This window comes from Peromyscus eremicus, chromosome 5 (assembly GCF_949786415.1).
Source record: "Peromyscus eremicus chromosome 5, PerEre_H2_v1, whole genome shotgun sequence".
In the NCBI taxonomy this organism is placed as follows: Eukaryota; Metazoa; Chordata; class Mammalia; order Rodentia; family Cricetidae; genus Peromyscus; species Peromyscus eremicus.
Genome location: NC_081420.1, coordinates 106,342,262 through 106,355,386, shown reverse-complemented (window position 1 = coordinate 106,355,386; position 13,125 = coordinate 106,342,262). Strand labels below are relative to the sequence as shown.

General features: G+C 39.7%; 1 protein-coding gene across 1 annotated transcript in view; it reads right to left on the bottom strand.

The window, feature by feature from the left end:
* The window catches only part of Cdh11 (cadherin 11), a 162,879-nt gene that overhangs the window by 43,623 nt on the left and 106,131 nt on the right, over nucleotides 1-13,125 (bottom strand). Inside the window, exons 3-4 of the mRNA XM_059264253.1 lie at nucleotides 6,688-7,087; nucleotides 2,183-2,477 (exon numbers count right to left, since the gene is read on the bottom strand). Coding sequence (XP_059120236.1) covers nucleotides 2,183-2,477; nucleotides 6,688-6,915 — 523 coding nt within the window. The 5' untranslated portion in view covers nucleotides 6,916-7,087. The remainder of the gene's footprint in view (nucleotides 1-2,182; nucleotides 2,478-6,687; nucleotides 7,088-13,125) is intronic.

The following is a 13,125-nucleotide window of genomic DNA, read 5'->3' as shown; positions in this document are numbered from 1 at the left end:
TCTTTAAAAGCTCCATTGTCAAAGTAAGAATCTGGAAAATGGCATGTCAAGCTTCAGAGTAGAGAGAGCAGAGATGGAAAGACGGAAGAAGCAATTATCCAGTTTATCTTTGCCAAGTGATGTTTGGGGTAAATTCCATGTAAAGTGCCAACATTCCTCTGCTAAACATTTTTGTACCTATTTTACCTGGGGAAGATTTGGTGTGAGAAATATGGCATTTTGAAACCTCTTTCAAAGTTACCTATTGTCAGTCAGGAGTCTAATTCAAGTCCAGCAATAATGAAACCCAAATTCCTTCTCTGACATCATCATCAGAAGCAGGGATCCTCCTGTCAGGGACAGAAGCCATCTACACAGCTTACAAGTATCTATCCCCTACTTCACAGGGGTTTCTGTGACTTCCATGAGAAACAAAGAAAATCTCTACCAAATACACTCTTCAAAATCATTTTTTTTAATACTGCTATCTTTTTGAGCTCCTCCTCATAAGCCAGACACTCTTCTAAAAAATGGAGATTACAACAGCAATAAAGTTCATGAAATGCCCAAGGAAATTACTAACCATTATGATTGTATTTAATTCTACAATTTTGTTAAGTAGTTGTCAAATCCTTCTATTTTAAACATTTACTTAACTCTCATTGGCTAACCTCATTTCAAAGTTGAAAAATGATAATTTAGGAAGCTATACAAGGAAGCCAGTGTTCACATCGCTGTCTGACACAAAGACAATAGTTTCCTGTGGTATAGTAGAAAGTCTGGCACTGCCCTAGACACCAAAGTGCTTCCTGAAGATAACTATAAGAAGTCCCCTGGGTTATCAGTTTGGATGCTGAGCTAGCCCCACTTCCTCAACCCTGCTTTTCCAATGTGAGGATAGAGTAGACAAAGGACAGGACAGGAAAAGGTGATGGGAGGGAGGGAGGAGATGAATCAGCCTGGCCTTTTCTCAGTAAAAGAAGACCTTAGTTTACATGGAGGGCAATGACATTCCTTTCACAAGAGGCTCCACACACAGACTGGAAGGACCTTATATTTCTAAGGTCACAGCTGAATCTCTGGAATAAGCTAATCTTCATATTCAGTGCTTGTTTTACTCATTTGTAAAATGAAAAATCCATCCCTGATTGTCTTTAGATTCACTAGAGCTCAACAAAGCAGACCTTCTCAAAAGACCACAACTATGAACATTCTAGAAATTCAAGTGGAAGTGATACCTAGGAAACAGCTACTTGAAGAAACATTTAGAACTCTATCTTTGGGAAAAGCAATGTGTCTTTAAGCATATTGAAATCATCAGATGATGACTGTGTTGTATGCATGCTGGATGGATTAAGTAGCACAAGTGAGTCTGGTTCAATTAGCTAATCTGTTTCTGCTTTTGCTTCTCATTTATACATGGCCAACTGGATCAACTGCTTTGCAAATTCAATCATGGCCAACTTATAAACAATAGGGTATGTACACAATCAATTAACATAAATTCAACATGCAACAAACATTATCATTGCCGTTACTTATTGGACATCAATATGCCCTAGTGATTGGATGAATGTTATCAATACTCTTTGAAGATGGGAAATTGTTACCCCCATTCTGCAAAGGAAGAAAAGATATTAACTGGTGCCACATCACTCAGCTGATGCTCCGAGTCAGGATTTGCTAAACTGAATCATACTCTTCCCCCTTTGACTTTTCATTGTCAATATTTCTTTACAACCTCAAGTCTGTTATGAACATTAGAAAATCCACATTTCTGTGTCTGTATCTGTTTTATGCACTTTTTCTTAGGTTCTTTTCCTTCTGTTTGTTTCTTTTGTCCTATTCCAATGTATTAGCATTTGTTTTATCTTATCATACTTTCTTTTAAAATTATCACTTAGAAAACAAAAGGATATTTTGTTTTCTACTGAAAGACAGAAAGAGGGAGGATCCAGATGAGATGGCACGTGAGGATGAGCTGTGAGGAGTAGAGGAAGAGGAAATCATAATCAGGGTATATTATGTAAGAAAGAATGCTACTTTTAACAAAAGACAAATCCAGCTAGGCAATTTTTCTTTGTTAATGTACAATAAAGATGCAACATAGGCTCTGGTTCCTGAGTTTAGAGGACAGGCACCAGCCTGCCCACCTGCAGAGACACCAGCTAGAAGTGGATCAGGTGACCCCCCACTTACGCACCCACATTGGACCTCTCAGGCACATTGGCGTGATAGGTTTCATGCAGAAACTCCGGAGGGTTGTCATTAATGTCCTGGACCTTGACAATGAACTCTGATGGTGGTTCTAGTGGCCTGTTGGTGTCCCTGTCCACTGCCTGAGCCATTAGTGTGTACTGGGCTCTCTCTTCTCGGTCCAGTGTCTTCGTGGCATGAATGTTCCCTGATTTGTCATCAATCACAAAAATGGTTCCGGCTCCTTCACCTGAGAGAATGTATTTAATGTTCCCATCACCAGAGTCAATATCAGAATGAAGCTAGAAAAAGAGAAAACAGGATTTGTAATTTCATGAGGAATATAATAAAATTCCACTGACTGATTGTTACACTGTATACACATATGTGCACATACATACACTCATACGTATATCATGAGAGCAAGTCATTTCCACCATCATTTTCTGAACGTCAAAATCCAGTCATAGATAACTACCATGACCAAGGTCATTAAGCTGGGTAATGATGAGGCTAATGTAAAAGCAAACTCTTAATTCTGAGACTCAATGTTCTTCCTCTCTCTTCTTTCTTATATATGCATACATACAAAATATATAAATATACATCTGACTCAATACTTATTTTGAAAGAAATGCATGCAGAATTTTGAACAGGTGTAAGCATGAATTTATGTACTATCTTTCTCTCAATTTTTACTCCCATCCCTTCAATTTCTCTAACTAGAAATCACCATTTTTAACAGTTTCTTATGATCCTCACTATGAGTTATTTATTCAAGCCTATACACATACAAGCTTATCTGCATAGATTCATAAGTGTTCCTGGTTTAATTTCACAAAATACCAGGCCATGGATTATATATAATTATTGTAGCTTTCTCTAATTGCAACTTCTGTAGCCCCTTCAACATCAAGATTCAAAGGGCTTCCTCATGATATTCCACTTGATGTAATTGTCATTTCTTCCATAGATCCTCCTCAAAAGACATTTCTATAGTCGAGGCTTTTGTGACTACAAGTAATTCAACTAATCAAACTTTTACAGATCCTCTGCCTAGTACTCAGGGTCTAATATCAGACTGGCTTGGCTGTCTTCTTGGAAAAGAGTCTCCTATGACCACAAAGGATGGTGGAACAGGGTGATAGATATGTAGTCCTCAGCCTCTTGAAATAACCTCCAATATCCTTGGATTTTTCACATTTTCCAGAGATCCTAGAAACATTTTTTTTTCTAAATCTATACTGGCTATGATCAAGAATCCACTCTGTTCCCTTAGCTAACTTTCCTACCAGCTCTGCTCTAATTCTGCTCTATAATTCAGAGCAGACCTCAATAATTTTCCTGCAGCAATAAACTCCCTACACTCCCCTTCCATCCTCATGATTTTTGAGTTCCTTGGCCTCCATTATCTCCTCTTGTGGGACAATATAAATGCTATTTTCATTGTCTTATAGTATTGAAAAGTAGCTAAGAGATTTAAAAATATCCATTGAGTAAACCTGTTACATATGGAAATTCAGTAAAAAAAAATTATTTAATGTTCACAAAATTAAACAATGTTACTCATTTTCATATAACATTATTTGATTTAATGTTATTACAAATATCACTTTTCTGTTTTTGTTTTTTCGAGACAGAGTTTCTCTGTGTAGTTTTTGGTTCCTGTCCTGGATCTTGCTCTGTAGACCAGGCTGGCCTTGAACTCATAGAGATCTGCCTGGCTCTGCCTCCCGAGTGCTGAGAAAAAAAGGAGTGTGCCACCACCACCCAGCCAAATATAACTTTTTTACTTTTGGCAATACCACTTTTTTAAATGTTTGTACCATTTAAATTTATCGAAAGGTATCTAATTTATTTGTAGTGTTTGAGTGAAACATCAAGCATTTCAGCTCAGCAGTGAACACAAAGACCACTATCGTGGATTCCAGGGCTTCTGGAGCAGGGAAAGCAAACAAAGTTTACTTCAGAACTTGTTAGTCAAAACAATCTATCATTTTAATGAATATGGCTGATGTATTTCTTAAGAATTTGGCCATATGAAGTTACTTGATGGGTGTCAGTGAACAAGTTGAATTGCTCTAATCTTCCTGCTGTTTTCTTCATGGTCTGTGTTCCCCCTCTGCTATCCCGCCTAGGATTGTTGTGTTCCTTTTTCTCTGTTTCACAAGTGTCAAAAGTTATAGGTTCTGTCCCATGAATGAGCACTGAAGAAGTAAATAGGAATGTAAAGCTACTGAAGATTACTAAGGGTCTTCATGCATTACATAAGGAACTAGAGAGGTGGATTTCATAATCAGCCAAGTACCTGAAATTTTTACCAAGCATTCTGTTCATCATGTTTCTCCTTTGTTTCTACTCCCTTCAAGATTTAAAAGTTGAATAGGTATTTTCTAGTTTTACTCTCTCACAAAGACAATCTATTATACTGACAATACTATTTATTAGGTTCCACACAAAAGCGTTTTGGGAACACAGCAAGTGCTATCAAGGGTCCAGTTGCTGAGGCATGCACAGCCAGTTCCTGACGCCAAAGACTGATGGCTTCTCTCTTTGCACAGAACAGCATGATACAGGCTAAATTTCGGACATGAAAACTGTAAGTCTTTCTGCTTTGCCAAATTCTACCTTTTCAGGGAATTTTAAAGCATTCAGCCTTGAATGTCACCATTCAAAGGTTGTTAGAGAAAAAGGCAGCTATTCCTCCTACTTAAGCGATATCCATCTTCACAGTATTTGAAAAGGAAAAAGAAGGATTTGCTGGATCCAACTGCACACACACACACACACACACACACACACACACACACACACACACACGCATGCATGCTCCATCTAAGCAAGACTTCCTTCAGGAGCCTAAATTATCAAGAGCAGACAGTGGATGATGTCAAGTTTTCTTCTTCTCTTTATTCCTGTGCTTCTTTCCAGCAATATAACATTTGCTAGGTCCAGAGAGACAAAAACTCATCTGACTCACTAAGTCCTGACTTCTTTGTAGCTTCCAAGTCTCAACACATGCACTGTCCCCCACTAAGACAGTGACAAAGCAGAAGGCCATTTTCTCAGAGCAATTCCTGCCCAGCTCTGCACACTGCTAGAACTATGTGGCCCTGCCTTGCTGGGTTGTCTTTTTCCTTTCTCTTTCTGTGGACTAGCACAGCGCTTCAGCCTAGGGAGTCTGCTTGTCAACTATTTCCCCGTATTTCCATTTTATCAAGATTATTTCTACATATTTTTCATTTTATGTATGCATGAATGAAATTATTTAGTATGTCATTTCTAGAAAACATTCCCAATTCTAAATTATGTTGAGATTATCATGAACATTCACGGAGTATAAAAAAAATCAATGATATAAAAATAGACTGCAGTTTTTATATAAAAGGAAAAGTAAGACAACTTTAGTGGCATCCTTGGGGTTCAAAGGTGTGTGCCTCTATCATCTGTGCTTACATTTCTTCCTCTATGTTGAACCATTTTTGTTTAACTTTTAGGTCAGAAGTTATTAGATACTTGCCTCTATGTTTCATAAGTGTTAAGAACATAAATTCATAATTATTAAATTGAATTTTATCACCCTTCTCATTCTAGTTGAAGTTTTTTCTTTCTTTCTTAATTGAATGCATTGCTTCCTCCTTTTCCTTATGTTATCTGAGGTCAGGCATTGCTTTAGCCTGATTTATCCTCTGCGGATCACCACTTCTCCACATAGTACAGCTTCAATTTGTGTATGTGAAAACACCTAGCTCCTAATAATTAATGTCAGTATATCTAAAAGAGCCACATATTTTATTTTAATAAGCAGTAAGAGGGCAGTTTGTCAAATGTATTTTGGACTCTTTACATTTATATTTTTGATTGGGTTGCATAACAAATGTACAACCTAAGGAGAAGTAGAAATCTAGCTCTGGTGCAACCATACCTGAAGGCGATAAGGATAAAATCACTCCTATTTTAATGGCATACATTCATTAATATCCTTGTATTGGAGGTTAGTACCAAGACCTGAAGATTCAAAGGTAATCTAATCCTTCATACAAAATAGAATGAAATCTGGTTAAAGGGACAGGCATGAGTAAAACAGAAAAGAGAACCATGGTGAAAGGGTACAGGAAGACATGAGAGCATTAATATGGGGACAGGGGAGTTGGGGCTAGGATATAATCAGAGAAATTCCTTCAGTTGAAGAATGGTTCAGTAAATTAAGGCAGTATTTCTTTCAATAGACTACAAAGCAATTTTTAGAAGCATTCTCAGTGTGGTTAATTCTATGAATGAGGAGGAAAACTGAAAGGATGAAAGGATATATGTTCAATGTGGTTATTTTTTTGATGATAGCGGGTCATTAGTGCTTTCTAACTTGGTTTTGTTTGATTTTGTTTTATTGTGTCTAGTTTCTGTCTGTTTGTTAGTTTGCCTGCTTTTTGCTTGATCTTTATCTTCGTCATGCCCTACTGCTCCAATGATAAGGACATACGGAAACATCAATATTGAACGTAAAAGCCTTACCCTGCCCACAAGCACAGGGTCAGGCCCAGTGTACTCTTCTATCACAAAGAACTGGTTCCAGACCCAGCCTCTCTTGGAGCGCTGCAGCACCTGCCCCTCCTTTCCCTTCTCATGGTGTCCATGGAATGAGGGCCGCAGGTGGTTTCGTCGCTCCAGGGCAAATGCCTGGCTGTGGTATAGCATGCTCAGGCACACCAGGGCAGCTTGTAAACAGTAGTTCTCCTTCATTTTTGGTTATGCGGTAGGCACAGGAGAATGCAGCTGTCACTCCCTACACCAACAGAGTGTCAGTCTTTCGGATGGCGGCCTCCCAGATTTGTCAAGTAGACCTCCTCTGGAATGGGTTATCTTCACTCACTGAGGACATCACGTCAGAGCTGCCCACTTCCCCAGTCAGCTTCTGCAATCAGAGAGATGTTGGGTTAGCTGCTGCCTTCATCCTCACATCATTTCATTTCCACTTAGCAAAAATGTTGACATGAATGTCAGTTTACCACTTGTCAGCTCTGGGAAAGCTGACTGCTTTCTCTGAACCCAACCTGCTTATGTAGAATAAGAATCGTAGTCATGGAAAGATTGCTGCCAAGATCAAGTGAAAAGTGCGTATAAGGCCCCTAGCAGCGTCCGGCACACAGGAAGTTCTCTATAATTAATTGATCATACTATGATTAGCTATGTTCATGTGTTAGAGAATATTCCTAAGGATATTCAGGAAGCCCAGCAGAGTAACACAGTATCCACAGTAAGGAAGCCAGAGGATGGCCCAGTTAAAGGAGACTTCTTAGAGGACGTGGAGGCTAGGTAGAATACTAAAGTGAAGCTACTATATTAAGAATGAGGTGGATAGGCTACCATGAGAAAAAACACCAGAATTCCCCAACCATTACAGGTGGCCAGTCACACCATATACCAAGGCTTTAGCTCAAATAGAAAATATAAGGAAGTTATGTCAAAGACTTTTCGATGGAAGGGAAGACAATGGTAATGAGAATAATCAACGAAGAAATAAATGGTCAAGGTGTGTGTGTGGGGGGGTACAGGTCTGCAATCCAGCACTCAGTAGACAGACTCAGAAAGATCACACCAAGTTTTAGAAGTTTGAGGCTCTACCAGAGGCCATGCTGGTACCCAGAACCCCAGGTGAGACCCCACTTGCAGACCTCCAACACTCCTCAGAGCCTACCCAGCTTTTCCCAAGAGACCCCATCCCTTGATTGTCATATCCCACCCATAACTTCATGTAGAAAAACACAAAAGCCAAGATACCCAAAACAATCCTTTACAACAAAAGAACTTGAAGTACCACATCCCTGATTTCAAGCTCTACTACAGATCTATTGTGAAAGGAAAAAAAATTGAATCAAAGACCCAGATACTACACACCTGTGGACACTTTATTTTAATTTTATTTTTTAAAAATCCAGAAATATACAAGGAAAAGGAAAGCATCTTCAAAAAATGGTGTTGATCTAATTCGATGTCAGCATGCAGAAGAATGCAAATAGATCCATATCTATCATCCTGTATAAACCTCAAGTCCAAGTAGATCATAGACCTCAACATAAAACCAAATACACTAAGCCTGATAGAAAGTGGGAAATAGCCTTGAACACATTTGTACAGGAGACAACTTCTGAACAGAACACCAATAGTGAAGGCATTGAGATCCACAATTAATAAATGTAACCTCATGAAACTGAAAAGCTTTTGTAAAGGAAAGGATACTGTCAATAGGACAAAATAGCAACCCATATAATGGGAAAATAGTTTCACCAACTCCACATCTGACAGAGGACTAACATCTAAACTATATAAAGAACTCAAGAAAGTAGTTACCAAGAAACCAAATAATCCAATTTAAAAATGACATACAGATGTGGTGGTGGCGCATGCCTTTAATCCCAGCACTCAGGAGGCAGAGGCAGGTGGATCTCTGTGAGTTTGAGGCCAGCCTGGTCTACAAAGCAAGTTCTAAGAAAGGCGCAAAGCTACACAGAGAAACCCTGTCTTGAAAAACCAAAAAAAAAAAAAAAAAAAAAAAAAACCAACTAAACAAAGAATTCTCAACAGAGGAATCTCAAATGGATAAGACATACTTAAAGAAAGTTTAAAATCCTTAGCCATTGAGGAAATGCAAATTAAAATTAATTTGGAATTCCATCTTACACCTGTCAGAATGGCTAAGATGAAAAACACATGAGCTCATAGTGGCATGGATGTGGAACAAGGGGAACGCTCTTCCATTGCTGGTGGGAGTGCAAACTTGTACAGCCACTTTGGAAATCAGCATGTGGTTTCTCAGAAAATTGGGAATCAATCTACCTCAAGGCCCAACTATACCACTCCTGGTCATATACCCAAAGGATGCTCCATCTTATCACAAAGACACATACTCAATTATGTTCATAGCAGCTTTAGTCATAATAGCCAGAAACTAGGAATAGCCTATATGCCCCTCAACCAAAGAATGGATAAAGAAAATATACATTTACACAATGGAGTATTACTCAGGTGTTTAAAAAAAAATAATATCATGAAATTTGCATGCAAGTGGATGGAACTAGGAAATAAATCATTCTGAGTGAGGTAACCAAGACTTAGAAAGACAAACATGCTATGTACTCACTTATAAGTAGATGTTTGCTGTAAAGTAAAGGATAATCATGCTACAATTCACAGACCCAGAAAGGCTAAGTAACAAGTAGGGCTCAAGGAGCAAGGCATGAATCTCCCTGGGAATGCAAAATAGAATATAAATCTCTGGTGGACTGGAGGTGGGGGAGCAGGTACAGAACAGGAAGATTGGGGTGGGTGGGGTGAGGTGACAGAATACTGGTAGAGACAACTGGAATTGAGGGACATGTCAGGGGTGAGGTAGAAACCTAGTACAATGGAAACTCCCTGGAATCTGTGAAGGTGATCCTAGATAAGACACCTAGTAATGGGGGATAAGGAGCCTGAATTGGCCACCTTCTGTAACCAGTCAAGGCTTCCACTGCAGGGATTGGGACACCAACCCAGCCACCAATATTTGACATAAAATTTGTTCTGCTTGCAAGATGTGCTGGGATAAAGGTGGTGTAGGATTTGTGGGAATGATCAACCAATGACTAGTCCCGCTTGAGAGCCATGACACCAGAGGTGGTCCATGCCTGACACTGCCTGGAGGGCCAGGAACCAGGCCTTCGGATAGCCTAAAGACCTAAGATAAAACCAAATATGAATGGCAAAAAAATAGTCAATGAAATGATTCTTATACTTGTGGACCAGAACCTAGCATGATTGTCATCAGAGAGGCTTCATCCATCAACTGATGGGAGCAGATGCTGACATCCAGAACCAAACATTAGGAGGAGATCAGGGAATCCTATGGAAGAGTGAAAGGAAGGATTGTAGGAGCAAGAAGGGTCAAAGACACCACAAGAAAACTAACAGAATCAACTAATTACAGCTCATGGGGTCTCATAGAGACTGAACTGACTATAAAGGAGCCTGCATGGGTCTGAGATAGGTTCTCTCTATATATGTTATGGTTATATAGCTTGGTGTTCTTCTGGGACACCTAACAGTGGGAGCAGGGACTATCTCTTACTCTTTTATCTGATTTTGGTACTCTATTCCTCATACTGGGTTGCCTTGTCCAAACTTAGTATGAGGAGATGTGCCTAGTCTTATCGCAACTTGATATGACATGTTTGGTTGATATCCCAGGGAGGTGAGGTCTGCCCTTTTCTGAAGGGAAACAGAGGAGGAGTGAATCTAGGGGAGAGGAGAGGCTGGGGAAGAGGGGCAGGAAGAAGAATAGGGAGGGGAAACTACGGTTGGGATGTAATATATGAGGGAAGAATAAGTTAAAAAGGAAAAGACATTTGAGACTAGTTTAATCTGAGCTCCATAGTGAATTCTAGGCCAGCCCTATTTAGCAAGATGTTGTATTTAAAAAGAAAAAAATTAAAAGGTCAAGTCTTTATTGAGCTTTGTGGATCAATTAATTAAAGTTATAGTGATCAATTAACACTACAGTGTCAACTAATAGGTCAAATTCTCATTGACTCACTGCTGGATCTATTAAAGCTATAGAAGTCAATTAAGCTACAGCATCTATTTGTTTCTTTTTTATGGTCTGAAGTCTCCCTCATCAGCTCAGCATCCTATCTCACTGGACAGTTTTACATAGGATGCTTTCCAAATTCACTCCAATCACAAGAAGAAAAATTGAACAGGAAACCTGTAACAGGCCCAATATTGCTTCCCCAACCCCAAGCAGCATGCCACTATTCATCAGCAGTAAGAATGAGCCCTAGACATAGTTTACCTTTCCAAATTCTTTGTATATACCTAACCTACAGTCTCTCAAGTTCCTAGTCTTCTCTTGGAGTTTTAGTACTCTGGTACTAGAAATAACTTCCTCCTTATGTAACATACTTTGCTTACTTCCCTTTCTTAAAACTCATGTTTCTTTGTATAAAAGTATCTTCTCTTTCTTCATGGCATCCAGAGTCTAGGTGTAAGCTAGCACTCAAAAACACTTGCATTTTCTATACTCCACTACCCAGGGACAAACACCGAATAGGACCCGGGAGTCTTCCTCTTTTCCCATGGTAACAAAATGCAAGCCTGTCCCTATTTGTTGCTCATCAGCTGTGTACTTGTGCCTTGAAAGTGGAGGGGGAAAAGGGGGGCAGTGAGGTGCTCAGAGAGGAAAGAAGAAAGAAGTGTCCCAGGGGACACTGTAGCCATTTGGCCTTTGTAGTCTAGGACACAAGTGGGCTGGTAGAATACTTCTTCACAGAGCAAATCCTGTTTCCCTTGGTAGTTTTTGACTTGGCTTTCCAAGCTTTTAGTTTCTTTGTCATATGCCAAGATAATAACCGAAGAGGCTGCAGGTACAAAGTTAAAGGTATCTGCTCTCTTAAAAAAAAAAAAAAAAAAACAATAATATTGTTCCAGTGTCTTCTCAAGGAATAGGAGTTAAAGCCTTTAGCATTTGTTATATTCATTGTATGCACTGGAAGGCATACAATTCAGTAAGAAGAGAGGAGGTTAAAAAGGTAGTGCTGTCACACATCTGTTGTTGTCATTTTTGGTCTTTTTGGGGGGCCTGCCACCCAGCTCCCAAATAAATCACACACAGAGGCTTATTCTAAATTATGAATGCCCAGCTTTAGCTTGGTTTGTTTTCTTGCCAGCTTTCCTTACTTAACTTATCCCATCTACCTTTTGCCTCTGGGCTTTTTCCATTGTCTTACTTCTGTAAATCTTATTCTTACTCCATGGCTTGCTGTGTAGCTGGATGGCTGGCCCCTGGAGTCCTCCTCCTTTTCTGGCTACTAGCTCTCCTCCTCCATCTCTTTTTTTTCTCTCCTCACAGATTTCTCCTTTTATATATACTCTCTGCCTGCCAGCCCCACATATCCATTCTCCTGCCTTGCTATTGGCCAGTTCTTTATTAGACCATCAGGTGTTTTACACAGGCACAGTAACACAGCTTCACAGAGTTAAACAAATGCAACATAAGCAAAAGTAACACACCTTAGTATTCTACTACACACATCAACTTCATTCCTCATTAACATTCATCACTGAAATATGTTACTGCATTTTAACTCTCTCTGTCTCTCTGTCTCTGTCTCTGTCTCTGTCTCTCTCTCTCTCTCTCTCTCTCTCTCTCTCTCTCTCTCTCTCTCTCTCTGTGTGTGTGTGTGTGTGTGTGTGTATGTGTGTGTGTGTGTGTGTGTGTGTGTGTGTATGTGTCAGAATGGTGTACATGAGTTCAGATGCTCACAAAGACCAGAGCCTTCAGATCCCCTGAAACTGAACTCTCAGTGGCTGTGAGCTGCTGGAAATGCATGCTGGGAACTCAGCTAAGTTCCTCTGTGCAAGAACAGCAAATGAGCAAATGCTCTTAACCACTAAACCATCTCCCCAGCACTAACACTCATCATTTTAATAATCCACAAATGCTGCTGACAGCAAGTCCAGGGCACTATGTGGAAAAGCACAGAAAATACCATCAGCAGGAAGGAGATTTTAAGGTGAGGCCATAAGAAGTAACAGTGAGAACAATGGACTCAATTGAGGAAACAGTCCTTGAACCACTTCAGTTCCCTTCTGTAAGGCTCTGCCTTCCAGTTGGTAAAATGGAAGTCTTGAACGAAATTGTCTATCAGTGGCTTCCCTCTTCTTGTAAGAGGTTAGGGTTTTAATGAAAGATTATGGAGAGTATTTCTTCTGATTCAGATTCTGTGTCTTTGACAGGCTGGTAGTCTCTTAACAGTCAAGGTTATATTTACTACACATGTCTAGGACCTGAGCTCAAAGAAGCTATCCATAGCAGCTCAATGCATGAACACTTGAACTTCAGACTTAATGCTGCCCATATGGAAGTTCTAGAGAGAGAAAGGAAAGAACATACGGTGCAAGGTCCCTGCCCATTTT